We start from the raw sequence: 10,780 nt of genomic DNA on the forward strand, positions 1-10,780 counted from the left end.
TGTGAAACAAGGCGAGGGTTAGATACAGTACGAGTACCAGAGTGACGTATCACTACAAGACATAAATTAGAAGAAAAACATAACAATACACCATCCACACGAAAACAGAGAGGAGGAACGGAAAGGATTGTGGGTAGTGTGTTGAAAAGAAATAACACAGAGAGACAGCAGGAGGGCAGCAGGCAGGACAGCACACACACTCACAATAAAGAAACTGAAACGCTGACATAAAATAATTATGTCAACAGATTTCACATAACAGTTGTGGGTTAGTTGAAAGCAATAATATTAAGTTTGAATAAAAAAATACTATAACTAGAAATACTTCAACTTAATATTATTGCTTTTAACTAACCTAATACACTAATGTGACATTTGGTGACATAATGCATTTAATTAAAGTCAACGTTTTTTTCAGTACACACACACACACACACACACACACACACACACACACACCCACACCCACACCCACACACACACACACACACACACACACACACACACACACACACACACACACACACACACACACACACACACACACACACACACACACACACACACACACACACACACACACAAGGGGAAAGGACATGGAGTTTAGGGGGTGAAGCAATCATTCCAGGCAGGAAGTGAGGAGTGAGTTTGGCGAGGGAGGGAAACCGATGCCATGATGACGGCCGTAAGGATGCATTAGAACACATGCAGGAGTACCTCAGCAATGCTTAAGGTGGATGAACAGGAGGGGAGCCGCGCCTAGTGCCGCGAGAGAGAGAGAGAGAGAGAGAGAGAGAGAGAGGAGAGAGGAGAGAGAGAGAGGAGAGAGAGAGAGAGGGGGGAGAAGAGAAGAGGGTTAACAGAGCCAAAGCCGGGCTGAGCAGGGGGACAGAGGCACACAGAGGCTGAGGCTGGAGCACACAGCGCCCTCTGTTTGTCAGGAGGACATCTGCTAACAGCGCTCTGTGTGACTGTCTCTGATAGGCCGAGGCAGCCAAGGGCATGACGGACAGGACAGACAGTCAGGACAGCAGGTAGGATATAGGGGTTCACTCCCCATCAGAAACAAAAGGAGAACAGGATTCACAGGAAACATCACATTTTGTAATTTCTTCAACTTCTCAATTGCAGCTTTAAGTGTGTCTGTTTTCTTTTTACGTGTTCTGATAAGAAATATGACAAAGTCCTTATACTGTGACCTGAATGGGACAGCACTATATTTTCCCATTCTTATGTTTGTACTGGTCCGAATCCATGATGTAAGTGCTCCTTTTAGACATATTTACCATATGTTAGTTGCTATCTTGGTGTGTGTTCAGTAAATCCATTTATTGTTTGCTACAAGTCCCAATTTGATGTGTTAATTAAGTATTTAAGTCAGTTTTCTTCTTAAGTGGCATGACATTACTTAAAAAAAAACTCAATTCAACTGCAGTGTTACAGAGAACCAATGCAAAACCTCACAACAGCACGGTACAGCAAGTCAGCCCTGCATCAATGCAAGCGTCAATAATTGATTCAAATGTCTCCAACCTAACATCCCTTCATCCCCACCTTGTTGCACACATTGCACTAAAACTTCAGATATCACACAGGAAATAACATGAGCCGGGAAAATGCAATGTAATTTATTTGTAGCACCCTAAAGTATCACCTATTACTGCTCTACTGGGGTCAGCAATGATTGGAGCATTTTCATTCATGCTGTGGTAAGGCTTTTCAATAACAATGTCTCCACCAGAAGGCAAATGAAGACTTTTATTGCCTACACTAATAAGGTGGGAAAAAGTAAATGCCTCTTATAGCCTGTCTCTTCAGGCAGTTGCCCACAGATTGATATTGATTCTGATGGACATATAACCATTACATCAGATTTGTGGATCTAGATTTGTATTGTTATCTATCCCACCCAATGATGCAATTTCACCGATTAGATAGACATTAATTACGTCCAAAACAGCGGCTGTTAAACATTTCATTCAGTAACTACTTTATCAAAACATCAAAAACACACCACGGCGTTGGCAGAGGTTTGCTGGTCCGAGAGCCTTCCAGCTTAGAAAATACATATTACTGGGAAATCAGTTTAAAAAAAAAATCACATCTATCCTGGAAAAATGATGACAGGCATGAAAGTCAAGCTCTCCATGAATCATTACTAAAGACATTAGATGATTCCTGACATGTTCTGATGAAACAGTAACATTTTAGATTCTAAATATATCGCCTTTATAAAGTGGAGCTCTCCAGAAGTTGAGCACCCCATCCGTCCTAATTGAAACCCTGGATCTCAGTAGCTGCCCTCATCAAACTCACTGCTCAGATAATGGACACTGGCAGGAAACCACGAGCGGTGACAAATTGAAACTCAGGAGTGAACGGCACAAGGATCTCCTAAAAGCTGTAGCAGCACTGTAGCATTGTGTTACAAAGAAGCTCTGTTCACCAACACTGAACCAACACATTTCTTTGATTTTTGAGCATCTCAAATTATATATTGTTTACAGCCTTTTCCTTCAAGGCCTTGTGTGGTGCATTGCTGCATTTCTTTTGTGCGTTATTACCTATACATCAGTAGAATAGTGTGATTCTGTTGGAATGAATGTGTATTACCTAAAAACTCAACAGAGTACTATGATGGACTTGTATCACTACTGCCCTTTATATATATGATACAGTATGATACAGTACTCAGTTGTTGTTGTTGTTGGTTTTTTAAGGACAATCATTTTCAACACGTGTTTTTCTGTCAGGAGTCAAATCTGCCTGCTAATTTATCTTTATCTTGATTCAGAAAATGTAAATCCACTCATGGAAGCTGGTATGTTTGAGTGAACACGCAGGGTTTAGTTAGCTGGCAAGTTGCAGGCGAGTATATGCATTTAGCTAATTTGAATGTGACTTTAATTCTGACTGAATGATTCTTGTATCATTTCAATTTGTATGGGAAACTTGCACAAAAATATCCTGTAATGCTGGGGTTGTATTTCCACATCTCCTGTTCGCTACAAAGGAGGTGGTGGGTGCAAAGTTAGCATGACTCATAGTCAAACTCACAGTTACGAAAATAATAATGACAACATCAATTCTTATTAAAATGGCACTGGCACATTGTATTCTGTCTTAAGTTACAGTTAACATACACAATAACAAATGTAACACACTCACAGTCATGAATATCTGTTATGAGATTACACATTCCTCATATCCAAACTGAATCATGCATTCAGCTTGATCAGCGCAAACATCTTTAAACGATATCCCACACGGGGGTTCTGCTGTCTTTTGCTGTCAAATAAAACTTGTGCTGTCAGTGCTCTGAGCTGATTTAAAGTTTTGTGCTTACGTTTTCAAAACCGCAAGTTTATTGCAAAGAAAAAACGTGCGCTCCAACGTCTCCCCTCTGAATAAACAAAGTTAGGAAATAATTCACACAGAATGGAAAAGGCCAAACAACCGGCGGCGACCAATTCATTGTCCGGCCCTGATAATTCATCACTGGCCGTCTCTGTGTCTACAGGAATTAGAAATTAATGAGCTTTGGAGTGAGTTGCCAGCGTGGCAGAGAGTGAGAGCTAACACAGCTGATCTGACAGCCCTGTGTTGTGCTGCTCAACAGTTTTGTCTCATCAGCAGCCCACATGGTCAGTGCAGCTGGTCAGACAGTCTCATCCATTCCTCTCATACTGCCTTTCATTCTCTGTCTGTGTCCCCCCCCCCCCGCTCTGCCTGTCTGACTGTTTCTGTCTCGCTGTTCAAAGCCCTCTTGTACTCTTTCCATTTTGTCCGCCATCGCCCTCAAGGCAAACTCTCAGAGTCAGTGGGCGAACTCTCAGAGTCAGTGGGCAATAAAAATATCCGATACAATGCATGCAAACCTAAGACTCGCTGATGCATGCTCATAAGGCATGTGTGTGGAAATGTGTCGAAACACGCTACTGGTGCTTAGATAGATACATAAATAGATATATACTTCATTTATCCTAAGGAAATAGTTTTGCCACAGCAGCATTTTGCAGTCAATGTACAAGAATAACAAAATGTTTTAAAAATAGAATAGAATACAAATAAAATCAAATAAACATTAACAATTAAAACAATACATATTCTCAGTAGAAATACATATATTTAGAAGAGTATCTAGACATAGAATCAATTATACTCTCTAATATACAAATCTACCAAAGGGACAGAACCATATAAACATAGTAGTATAATTTTTTTTTATCTGAGAATAACGCATTATCGTATCTTAAAAGCAAGTACACACATGACCAAGCACACAGGGCTCCGCTGAATCGTGCCTTTAACATCTTGACCCAAATGGTCTTTGGGTGCCGCGAGCCACACACAGCTATAGAGGGGGCTGGATGCGTGTACATTAATCGGAGACAAAGGAGCACTTTCCTTCAGGCCGGAGCTACTTTCATCTGGTCTCCGTAACACTTTATCATATTATACGACATCCTGCGTCCTATACGACCCGACACCCAGCCATACCTCAGCACCTGACATCCAACAGGGCAGTTCTTCACGCCTACATTCACACCAAACTGCCTTTTCCATCCGGTTATTGAGAGCTGTGTTCTCTCTTGTTAACGGAGAGGGAGATATACCCTTCAGCCTGACACGCATGTTTATATTTCCCCCAAGGCCATGTAAAGATCGGGATAAGCAGATTTTCAAATCGTGGAAAAAGAGTTCGACTCAGGAAAAAAGCCCCTTATGAAGTCATTGGAAAGCTTATTTTCCTCAAAAATACAAATCTGTCAGTACAATAGGAATAATTTAACTGTCTCCGAAAAGCGTCGGCTTGATTGTTTCATGTATTTTTCTAAAATACCTTATGGAAAGAAAGGAAAAGCAAGACATTTAAGGAATTTGCTTATTTGATTTCTGGCTGACAGTTAGATGACAAGATTGTTGTTGTTCTGGTTGATAAAATAGTTTTCAACAGACAAGAGAGCGTTTCCATCTTAAATCTTCTCTTGAAAAGAAAGCATAAATATTTCACAACATGTCTAACGGTTCCTTTGAGGAAATTCAATTTTCCGGCTCAGTTATAAACAAAAAGGACTTCAAAAGGAACTGTTTCGCATTATACCGAGTACAGATTAGCAAAAATCAAAACATCTCATTTTGAATTTTGTTGTCCTGTCCTAAAATCATCTATATCTATTCGTTGGTGTCTGGAATAAACAAGTCTGGGGCGCAAACAAGAAGAAAAGGCATTCACCATCCCTGCCTGTATATATTCCACACACTTAGGAAACCTTTGTGTTAAAAAGCATCGATAAAGCTGCACATTCATCGCTGTACATGACATTTAGCTATCAGTCGAGTCTCCACGGCTACATCAATATCCTGCTGCTTCTCCTTGTCAGCTGTTTAAAAGCCATCATGGATTTTGAAGGTGCTGCTTCCACACTTCTTCATCTATTGCCCTCATTTCCATTTACATCGGTGCTCGGGCTAAGCTGTCATGTTGGCGACTGGAGGGAAACACATGGTAACTCCAGGGAAAAGGAATAACAGCGTATAGGCATCGGTGTCAAAGGGTTTCTGATTCCTATCTCTGATGATTCTTTTTCTGTGAGGAGCTTTGGGTAAAAGCAGCAGTTACATGAAGGGGATGAAATGTGGATGGAGCCGTTTCTGAAAGGTGACGCTTGACTGCGTTTGCTCATCGTTCTGTCTTTTTACGAATGTGTTATACAGTACCTTCTAACACTGCATTAACGCAGGCACACAAACCCCGTCACCCTTCCTCCTCCTCCCCCTGCAGCTAATTTAAGCTAGTCAACAGTCCCATTGCAACATTACTCCCCCTTCTCCCCCTTAAACGTATTCATGGCCTGACAGTGTATACCTCCTTCAGGCATCAGCACACACATGCAAAAATATGTATGCAAGAGCACAACTTATTTACAAAATCACACTGTTCACGTAATGCATCCACCTCCATTTCCTCTCAGCTAATACTAAACACAAAGTCCTTCACTTATTAAACAGGCACACACATTACTTCTGCACAGGCACACACACACACACACACACACACACACACACACACACACACACACACACACACACACACACACACACACACACACACACACACACACACACACACACCACACACACACACACACACACACACACCACACACACACACACACACACACACACACACACACACACACACACACACACACACACACACACACACACACACACACACACACACACACACACACACACACACACACACAAGCATTTCAAAACCTGTAAACATTCACTCTGATATGCAGGAGGAAAGACATTACTTACCATCTTCTGCCTGGAGTCGGAACAGAATGAGCTCCCTGGTACATGCACACAAAAACACACACACACACTTTTACACACTCACTAACTGGGAAAGGGTGAGCGAGGAGGGGGAGAGCTAGAGAGAAGAAGAGTGAAAGATAAGAAGGGAAAGGCTGGAGTGAGAAGGACGCAGAAGAGAGCGAAAGAGCAGTGAGGAAACGCAACAGCCAAAGAGACAATAAGGAGGAGGAGGAGAGAGGAAGAGGAGGAGGAGGAAGAGGAGGAGGTATATAGCTGCACATACGGTGCTGCGCTAAATCATACACGCATGACTGAGGTCTGTGCGCGCATGTCAGTGTGGCAATGTGTGTGTGTGTTTCCCATGCGTGTGTCTGTTGAGGAGAGATGACCGATGTTTCTCGCCCCCTTAACCCTCGCTTTCTCTTTCTCACATCGTCCCCCCTCACTCGTCTCTCTTTCTGTCCTTTTCATACTGATCTGAGATGATGGAGTCCGGGGAGGGGGGGTCGCTGATGTGAGGTGAGCTACTGGGTCCCTCTCGCTGATGGAAGACGGATACAGAGAGACAGACAGAGGGACAGACGGTGCAGCAGGCATATAGCAAGCCAAGCACTTTTTCTGTTTGTTCTGTTCATTTTCAATGATATCCTTCTTCCCTTCCCCACCTCCCACTCCGTCCCTTTCTCTCTCTCTCCCTCCCTCCCACTCTCTGTTCTCTTCTCTCCCCCCTTCGCCTTTCTTTCTCACTCACGCCATCATAAATCCTCCGCACTTCCAGCAGGCCAGGATACGAGGAGTCACTTTTATGAGCCTTACTGCACTGGAGGAGGACAATAACACATATCTAGCAGTACTGACGCTTTCCCAGGGACACACACTCATACACACTCACGGCAGCAGACACACAAGCGGCCAATACTGTCAGGTCGAAACCAAACTTGAATAATTTCAACACAAAGGCATATAACAAGTCCTATCTTTCGTTTCCACTCGGGGAATAAACCTGTAAGGGATGACGACAGAGGCTGTAAAACAACCGCATCACTGCGCCCGTCCTCATCTGAACAGAAGCATACTATCACACACTCCCTCAATGCAATTCAAGCATACAAATACAGTCTAGTGCCAAGGAAATAAAGAAAACATGGCAAAAGGAAAAACAGATCGTTTTTAATTCTTATTCCCTGTTGTTATTCTCTTCCCTGCGGCATCCAGAGCACTTTTGGAGGAAACCTTGGAGGAAGAACCATCTTCAAGAGTCAAAGTGGCCTCCAGAACAGCTTCTGTGCTCCTTGACACAGATTCAACAAGTCTGCTCACAGATAGACAGAGATCATACTTTTGGAGAAGTATTGAAGATACATCTCTAGTACAAAAAGCACAAGGCCCGTACCGTCCTTTACTACCTTAGCTTTGAATGATGTGCATCTGCAAGTTATCTTTTTTTATGTTAAACGTGCAGATGATTTGAATAAAACAGTCCCTTCATGCTACAAGTACAAGATAATACATGGTTGGACAGTAGCCTCTTTGGAGCCTTAGAGGCAAAAAAGGTGGGAAATTATTAAGAAACCGTTACGTGATCCATCCTGGGTGGAAACGTCTGCATTCATTATTTGACTCCACTCATTTATACAAAAAAATGAAACATTGAATCTGTAAGGGAAACTTCTGCAGCAATGGAGAGTCAGGACTCAGAGAGACACGGGACGAGCTGGAGTTCTGATGTCAAACACGGATCTTTAATACAAGTATCGGCCGGAGAAATTCACATCACAAGTCACACAGTCAAATCTGATCAGCCTCGCATCTTGGTAGACCCTTTAACTAGTTTACAGAGAGTCAACCCACATATTGGGGGAAGGTACGTGAACACCTGGGAACAATGGAGATGTCTCTGACATCCGTGGTGCTTAGAAGCCCACGTTCTCACAGTCGTAAAACCCCCCCTGTGCCCGCCAGGTCAGGCCATACCTGGTAGTATCAACATACGACTCCTTTATCACATTCCTTACGGGAGATTAGAAGCAGGGATGGTCGTAAATGTCAACACACAGAATAGGTTAAATATTTAGAAGTAAAGACAGAATTATTCCCTAACAGAATTACCGCTTCACAATCAGATACCACCCATCTGAACGCAATTATAGTTTGCTCAAATGTGAAATGCCAAATGTAGGAGCCATATGTTAAAATGTATAGTTTGATATATTTGAATATTATAATCCTTTGTTGTTAGTGCTATCATATCATTTATTTGAACCAGCCGTGTGAAATCGACGGCATAGACGACCGCAGCTGTTTGTGATTACGAGACGTTATAGCCGACGGCAGCTGCTGGTGATTGTGTGTGTGTGTGTGAGAAGGAGAAAGAAGCACAGAGCAACATAGTTTTTGACCTGAGAAAATATGTGTTTGTATTTGATACCTTTTTGTTTAAGTAAAGAGTCAAACAAACTATCCTGAGACGTATCCTGTCCGAGTCAAACTTATTTGCTATCTGTAAATCGAATTTTGGATTACTGGAACTACACCAAAGAAAGGAGAACAAGGTACATATAAAGCATCCAAACGCAAAAATGTGCCAGACTTGAGAAGAGTGAATTCCTATATTACTCCATCAACAATACACACTTTCTACTGTATATTATTGACACACACTTTCTACTGTAGATCTCTGACAGTTATGGAAGTACAGACTCATGTCTCCTGAAGAGCAGCTGGCTGTAGATCATTGATCCGTCACACCACAGACGGCTGATTTGACATTGGAGCGGTGCTTACAGTACGTGTGCAGCTCAGGCATAAATCATTCATCTCCCTCTGTGGGATCACTTCACCCTTTCAATGATCCTCTGTCACTACTCATTTACAAGTGATGGTTCTGTGATCTGCGTACAGATCAGGCTGGGCCCAAACAGCATGTGCCATTCACACACCGTGACTATCACGTTTCATATGAGTGCTGTGAAAATCCTGCAAAGGAGAGAAAACGCTCTGAAAGCCAAGCATGTACTTGTGACTGTGACCACGGTGAATCTACAAACTAACAAACTGTGATTGTTTCCATAATCTAGTTTAGTGTAGTAGTGCTGTAATGATTTGTCAAACAAGCAATTAGTTAAGAATTAGGCTTGTTTAGTATTGTTATAGTCAGGGCTGCACATAACTGGTGCGCAGGTGCGCATGCGCACCTCCGCCAAAAAAAGAGCACCGGGTCATTTGAAACAAAGCGCATTTGCGTACCAACATTGAGAGAGGGAGAGAGAGAAGAGAAAAGAGAAAATAGAGGAGAGAGGAGAGATGAGAGAGAGAGAAGAGAGAGAGAGAGAGAAAGATATTTGCGAGTTGCATACATGTATGAACCATGATATGAACTCAGGGTCGGCCCGTAGCGCTGGCTAGATGTTCGCCTAGGGCGGCAGATCTGTGGAGGCGCTGCGCTGGCAGTTCTGGGAGGGAAAAAAACATTTTGACCGTTGGGGCTCATCCTAATTTTCGGCCTTGATGTAACAACATTCATAATTAAGTAAATGTAACACCCTTTTCACCCCGGTTACACGTTTCATTTGCCCTGTACGATGGGCGCTGTAAGTGATGAAAATGGGGGGTGTTGGCTTATCTGGCGCCCGCAGCTCTGAGCTCACAGCCAAAATGCGAGTGAGCGAGGGAGGGTGCACCGGTACCAGCGCTGTTGTTATTAGAATCTGGTGCTAGCTGCTCTAACGGATATAAGAAGAAGATGTTTCTACAATAATGTGGAGGGAGAGTCCTCTCCAGTCAGACTGAGAGGCTGATACTACAGCTCAGTGAGGTAAAGGACTAGATAGTTCACTTTAGTCTAAGTTCAAACGGTTTGGTCGCAATTTATGTAAACACATATTTCCAAGGTTCTCCTTTATAATTATTGGGATAAACAGGTTTTAAATCATTCCAATGCATACTATAGGACAGTAACCAAAAATATCCTTTAAAACTGGAGAGATTAAAAAAAAATGCTTAAATAAATGTTAAGGTAAAATAAGATATGAATGAACAACACAAATAAAATAAGTTACATTCATTTGTTATTGGCTATGGTAGGCTATTGGTTATGTTCACATACTTATTTGATTACATCCACTTGTCTAAGATGACAACAGAGACTTTCGACCCAAACCCAGCTGTTGACTTGTGGATGCAAGCAGCTAATCGCAGACTCAACCAGAGAGGAAGAAGTAGGCCTACATCATCAGCTACCATGTCTGACAGAGAGGAAGACAGTGAGGAGAACAGTCAGGAGGGTAGTGATGACAGCTTGTAGGATTACTGCTCGTGCTAATGTTGTCTTGTGTTCACCTCTGCATGTGTGTTCTGTGTTCACCTCAGTGTGTGTTCTGTGTTCACCTCTGCATGTGTGTTTAGTGCCGTGTGTCTGGCAAATAAAGTCAAGACCCCCTCAAAAGTTACG

General features: G+C 42.6%; 1 protein-coding gene across 1 annotated transcript in view; it reads right to left on the bottom strand.

Moving 5' to 3' along the window:
* The window catches only part of gphnb (gephyrin b), a 62,714-nt gene that overhangs the window by 23,499 nt on the left and 28,435 nt on the right, over positions 1 to 10,780 (bottom strand). Inside the window, exon 9 of the mRNA XM_034240156.1 lies at positions 718 to 759. Within this exon, the coding sequence (XP_034096047.1) occupies positions 718 to 759 (42 nt within the window). The remainder of the gene's footprint in view (positions 1 to 717; positions 760 to 10,780) is intronic.

Source organism: Gymnodraco acuticeps, unplaced genomic scaffold (assembly GCF_902827175.1).
Source record: "Gymnodraco acuticeps unplaced genomic scaffold, fGymAcu1.1, whole genome shotgun sequence".
Taxonomy (NCBI): Eukaryota; Metazoa; Chordata; class Actinopteri; order Perciformes; family Bathydraconidae; genus Gymnodraco; species Gymnodraco acuticeps.